The 6,603-nt window shown below is 34.6% G+C and overlaps 1 protein-coding gene across 1 annotated transcript; it reads right to left on the bottom strand.

Annotated features, from left to right (window-relative positions):
* LOC104700983 (acyltransferase-like protein At1g54570, chloroplastic) lies at window positions 56-5,084 on the bottom strand. Its single transcript, XM_010416602.2, has 13 exons — window positions 4,544-5,084; window positions 4,140-4,191; window positions 3,888-3,943; window positions 3,363-3,521; window positions 3,155-3,259; window positions 2,954-3,063; window positions 2,748-2,869; window positions 2,495-2,603; window positions 2,197-2,330; window positions 1,336-1,699; window positions 842-955; window positions 670-761; window positions 56-487 (listed from the first exon to the last, which is right to left on the bottom strand). The coding sequence occupies exons 1-13, from the start codon at window positions 4,938-4,940 to the stop codon at window positions 187-189; spliced, it is 2,115 nt and encodes a 704-aa protein (XP_010414904.1). The 5' UTR covers window positions 4,941-5,084; the 3' UTR covers window positions 56-186.

Here is a 6,603-nt window from a genome sequence, read left to right on the forward strand (position 1 = left end):
TTTTTTTTTTTTTTTTTAATTCAGATAAGAGATTTTATCTACGGTTTGTGATGGATTGGGGCGTTAAATATGAATTCAACTATATAAATGATGGGATATACATGAAATGTTCTATACCACATGTTGTGTTTGTAAAAAGACTAACCTTACTCATTTTTCTTCTGTTCTTTTGCTTTTTGGTTTGAATCATGGCTCGAAAGAAGGAACCTGAGTTGCGGTAGTGTGCGTCAAACTGTAGTTTAGTCTGTCTAAGACGCTTCTATATGGATCTTCCTCTCGTTTCTTCAACAAATAAGCTATACTATTCTCTACTTCCGCTTTTACCTCCAAGTAAACTTGGTTTGCTTCTTCTCTGTCTTTTACAAGTTCTGGTCTTCCCTTTGTCTCTATCGGTTTCCCAAACAGGTAATAGAACCTTCCCGGGATTTTCGGTACCAGTCCTGGTATGTAGAGCGGCTGGTTCGCTACATCTCCATCTGATTCTTCCCTATCATCACAAAACAAAACTCATCAATCTTTTGACTAGTAACAACCACTACAATCATTAGTACCCTTCTGGTTGTTTCAATATCCAATTTCTATGTTATTATCTTTCAAACACCAAAATAATGTGAATAAATTTTTCAAAAACATGATCACAAGTTCGAGTTAAATGAAAAGCAATTTTACCTTAATTTAAATTGTTTGGTATCGAGAGTAAGATCCTTGATATAGTCATTGAGTATTGGAATCTTCATCAGGTCGTTGTAATCAAGAACCAACTGCAATAGCAAAAGAAAAATATATTTTCGCCTCGTTTCAATAACCGTGCACAAGAAACTCGGATTTTGGGAAGTCTTACTTCAGCTATGTCGTCTTCACCAACCGTTCCAAACGGCACTATTGTTGCACCAAACCTTGCTGCCATTCTTACAAACTCTTGCTGTTCAGGCCAGATTAGTTTGTACTGTTCACCCTGTAAGGTCGTAGAAAAGTAGTATATATAATCAGAAATTTTAACAACACCTATTTAGCAGATTAAAAATGCATATGTTGTTTGCGTTTACAAATAACATAAAATTTTGTTAAAAAAATGCTAACGGTTGGTGAAGTAACTTAAACAAACAATGAAGACTTAAAATAGCCAACAATGAATGGATTCTTAAACAATGAACTTTAAAAGTTTCATCAACTCTGTTCACATCTCTCTATGGCCTTAGGGGGATATGCAGGCTCAGCTGGCATAATCAAGACTGTTTGATTTCACCCGTTTTTAGTGGGTGGAATCACTCCTTTTGGCTACTAATTTTCCATGTGCTAAACTAAGAAAAGAAAAAGATATGAAAGATGGCTAACCCGGTTATGGAGAGCCTCTCGTGCACCGCCAGGGAAGAGAAGGATATGAGATTTAGAAGATAACAGCTTAAAAAGATTGGTTGCAGTGACAGGATAGGCACCAAATACCTTAATCCAGTCACTATAATCAAACTCCTTACTTGGATTATTATCTGAATACAGAACCGGATGGGCCATTTCACGAAAGAGAATGTTTTTCTCTTTTATAAATGCCTCGGACATGGGACCAAGTTCAAGACCCATCAACATGTGGTAACCAATAAGTAACACCGGACCTTCATCTGGAACACCAGCAAGTCCCCTCACTATTTTCCCGTCTTCCATAGTTGAAAAGAACACAGAACCAACAGCATTTCGCAAGAATCTNNATGAGATTTAGAAGATAACAGCTTAAAAAGATTGGTTGCAGTGACAGGATAGGCACCAAATACCTTAATCCAGTCACTATAATCAAACTCCTTACTTGGATTATTATCTGAATACAGAACCGGATGGGCCATTTCACGAAAGAGAATGTTTTTCTCTTTTATAAATGCCTCGGACATGGGACCAAGTTCAAGACCCATCAACATGTGGTAACCAATAAGTAACACCGGACCTTCATCTGGAACACCAGCAAGTCCCCTCACTATTTTCCCGTCTTCCATTGTTGAAAAGAACACAGAACCAACAGCATTTCGCAAGAATCTACATATCACAAAGGAATAAAATCAGACCAGATACATCACATGAAGCTTAGTGCATTTGGGTCTCTTTTGCTCATTTTGAGGAGATCCAACGAACGAGACAATAAATAAACTTCTACTTTCAGTGTTTTTGTCAGAAAAATTTAAAGAGTCAAGAAAGACTTAGCATGGTTACCCGAGCACTTCATCAAGGGCGTAATCAAGTTCTCCCTTACTTGGAGGCAAGAAATCAGAAACCAAATCATATCTCCAAGAGCGCCGGTACTTGCCTGTACCTTTTATAACTGTGAGCAAACTGACGCTATCTTCCTGTGAAAATGAATAACAGTCAGTCACAGAATAATAGTCATACTCTTCTGTGCTTTTCTCTTCTTGTAAGAAATTACTTTTGACACTACTTCATTAACTTCACCTACCATCCAGAACAAAAGGAAGTGCATTCAAAAGTAATCAGTATGTGAAATTATAATTACCAGTAAAAGGGTATGCCCATTGTCCTTGAAGCATCGAACTGAGCAGTTTTTTAGTACCCCATGAAGCCGCTTCGCTTCTTCTTGGCTAGGAAGCATCATGTCTTTTCCACTGAAAGTCCATGAAATCCAAAGTCATTTCTATTTTCTTGATAATATGTCAACCATTGTACGCCAGCCAGGTCTGTGATATTACTTTCATAGACCACAAATAAGGAAGAGAGAAGAAATGCAATACAATAAGGAAGAAGATAACCTAGCAAGGATCAAGGTTTCAGCTTGAACTGCATGGATGCGGGAATTGGCATAAGCAGAGCTAGATCTCAGCAACTTAAGCTTCCAAAGTAAAGTTTCCCGTGGAATAATTTCACCGAGATCCTGAAACCGTATGGTTAGAAAAGATGTCATCTTGTATTGATACAGGACAAAGTAAATGCAATAAAATAAAACAAAAACACTCACAGAGAGAAGCGGGAGCATAGTTTTAGTAAGCCTCTGTCTCAACTTTTCCAGTTTTATACCTGTTGGAAGTTGGTTGTCGATACCAAGTGTTGCCATCTTTATTGGATCACCTAAAATACCAAGAGAGCCTAATTAAAGACAATTTAAAAAGAAAAAAAAAAGGGACTTATTAACTTATATGATTAAGATCAGTTCATGTACCCATAATAAAGCTGAGAGCATATGGAACTGTAAAATGAAGCTCCTCTGGCACCATCTCTAATATAGGGATCAAGGGTTGTAGGGGTGACCTATTAAATGATGTAGCTAAAAAAAAGAGAGAAACGTATTTGGCCATCAAATAACAAGCTTATGCAAGTATGCATTTAGATACAAAGCTACAAAACTGAATAAGTAAGTGTCTGCGAACCTGGGTTGACTAGTATCACCACCAAGTCTAATGAACTGTTTCTGGCAGCAACAGCAAGAGCCAGGCATCCTCCAAAGGAATCGCCCACAAGATATATCGGCTTATTTGGACGTGTTGCCTGCTCCTGCCTCAAAACATCTTCGACTATTTTCACCAGGCCTTAATGGTAAAACCAACAGTAAAGAACATTCAGAGACAACATCAACAACTATTGACCTTATAGAGAAGAAGCACTCGTCCGATATTTCTATCTATTTGGAAGTCAATCATATACATATAATAGTAAACGTAGACAACCATATTCATTAATGGAAATCTTTTCCTCGCATTATTATAATCTTCCATTTGATGTCAAACACAATGAGCTGAGTGCAAGTAATCTAAGCATTGTTGTATGTATATATACTCTATGTATACACAGACATATAGGTAACATAAGCCAACAGAAGCAAGGGAAGACCGATGCTATGATAATAAAAAGACAAGTACGTATAACCAAATGTTTATATAGCTGTTTTATATTACCTTCAAATGGAGTTCGGTCAAGTACAGGAATATGCAGGCACGAGACATGAAAAGCCCTGCATTGGGAAAAATACAATAACAACAGTAAGAGGTAACATAACCACAAGAAACCTTTTATTTGGATTAGTTTTCTTGCTATAGATACTATTGCTTCTGCATTAAGGGTTGTTCAAGTTTATATATCTCCACTTGCACATTCTTACTCCAGTGTTAAATCAAAGAACCGAGACTAAAAAGAAAGAGTAAACATACTTGCCAAGAGCTTTGTGATGTGGAACGAGGCCCATCCCTGTGCCATCAAGCCCTGTATACAAAATTCACATCAAGCATTACAAAAGTCAAATCCATATTAAAAGCTTGGAACTTTGCAACGATGATCTAATAATCAGCTACTTAAGATAAAGACAGTTAAAACCCCATTATTAGAATTCAACAAAACAGCCTAAACAATCAAGCATTATCGGAAAAAATATGGAACTTTGAAAAGGACATGATCTAAGAATCAGATACTAATAATAAAAACAGTAAAAACGACATGATCTAAGAATTCAAGTAAACAGCCTAAAGAATCAAAGAACTAAGGAAATGAATACAAAGGTTTAATTTTTAGCGTTTGAGAGAGCACAGACAAAACCCAACAACTGAATTTGGTTTACCGGGTAAGAAGAGTAACGTAGGAGCATCTTCAACGGGTCGACCACAATCAACAGGACTAAACCACCGAGGAGGACCACCGTCAGGTTTTTCCAAGATCTCTTTAGCCGCAGCAAAGTAATCTTTGACAGATTTGGAGCCGTAACCATCATCCCACAACAGCTCAATTTCATCACTCACTATCTTCTTCTGGGATTTTACTTTCCCATTCACTTCATTTGCCTCTTTTTGGTTTTGGACAGTAGACACAGAGACCGAACCGTTGTTCACAGGCTCCACTGATGTCGTCTTCTTGTTCTCACCAGAGATTTGAGCTCTTACCTTGAAATTGGGTCTTCTTTTGTTACAATTCCATCTCAAATTTGATAACACCAATAGGCTGGAAGAACATGTTGCCATTGCCTTTGTTGATTCAGGCAGGCAACGTAAGGAAAATTAATTCTTAAAAAAAATTGAGAAAATGGAAAAAGATTGAAACTTTACAAAATATCCTACGAAAGTTTTTGAAATAGACAAAATTATATTTTTTGTAAGAAAATATTATTAATGTTTCTTCTTTCTTTCGGTTTCCTTTTACATTTATTTATTTCATTGAAAGTGCTAATAAAAGTATCTTTAGTAGAAAGTGGAATAATTTCAAAAGATGTTATGAAATTTCATCCGATCTCTCTTTGTTGGTTTTTTTTTTTTTTTTTTTTTTTTTNATACTTAGAGTGAAAAATAAATCAATTTTGTACTCTTGTGTTTTTTTATTTTAGTTAGACAATTTTGGTAGAGACATTTAATTTGCGACGTGGAATAAAACAAGTACACAAAAAAAGTTATTAAACTCATTTAGTTGTTAGTACTTACTACTTAGTAGTAGAACCATGAAAGGCTTATATTAGTTAGCTTCCAACACTATGGCTCAAAGGGACATATAGGATGATACGTGATAAAAACATTGCACAGCATAGGCTATGTTTATAGATGGGTTGACACCTTAGACCATTTCCACCGGGTAGAAACACGTTACGTTTCTAAAAAACGTTACAATCCTCTGTTAGCACATGTAAAATAGATGTTAGAATCCTCTTTTTAAATATTTTATTATTTTATTATTGTTGACTCACCCTTTTACGCTCTTCCATTGGACATGCCCTTAACACTATCAATTTAATTAAAAATAATTTCACCTAGAATACATTTTTTTTTTCCAAATTGAACCCATATCCCACTAAACAATTATTATTCAGTAGAAAAGTTGTGTGATTAATTTAAGTTTTCTTATCATCATTTTTATTTCCAAGCTGTTATGTTTAATCGTTTTATTTATTTCTCTAACTAATTGTTCTGACCTTAATAATGAGAGAGCTAGATTTCCAGAGAGATGGTTGATTAAAAAAAAACTGATAGATTTGTAGAGGTTTTGATCTTTTTGTGTATTTACGTTTTTGATATATAAAAACTTTGAGAATCTCATGTCGTAGTATTCTAAAAAATGTGGTTAATGAATAAAATAGTGAAGATCCTATGTCCCTATATCACTAGAATTTATAACATTTAAAAATCAGTGATAACAAAACTTTTTATATAACAAGGTATTTTAGAGTCATCAAAGTATAAAATATCTAAAAGTTCATAAACCAACAACAACGGAATCCCAAAAATTTTAAAAATTTCCACCAATAAGTATTCTGCTAGCTAGGTGATCATGAGTGATTGTGATTCACAATCTTTTTTTTTGATGTCTATGAATTAAGAATCTTTTTTTGTATGTTTGTTAAAGTTAGACCAAGAACAAATTTTATGGAGGTATATATCTTATACAAGGGAACTCAGAGATGCCTAAATCATAAATATATATCTTATAACAGGAACAAATATTATGGAGATTTTTCTACCAATAAGTTCACCTAAATAATTGTTACTTTTATTCGTTTATCAAAGATTACGCAGTTAGATCTATCATTTTCAAATAATTGTTAATTTCTCTTTTATGGTAGATATTTTTTTTTTGTCTTTCTCATAAGGCTAATTCTTTGTATCAATAACTATAATGAAAAAAAAAAAAAAAAAAAAA

This window comes from Camelina sativa, chromosome 7 (genome assembly GCF_000633955.1).
Source record: "Camelina sativa cultivar DH55 chromosome 7, Cs, whole genome shotgun sequence".
NCBI classification, from domain to species: Eukaryota; Viridiplantae; Streptophyta; class Magnoliopsida; order Brassicales; family Brassicaceae; genus Camelina; species Camelina sativa.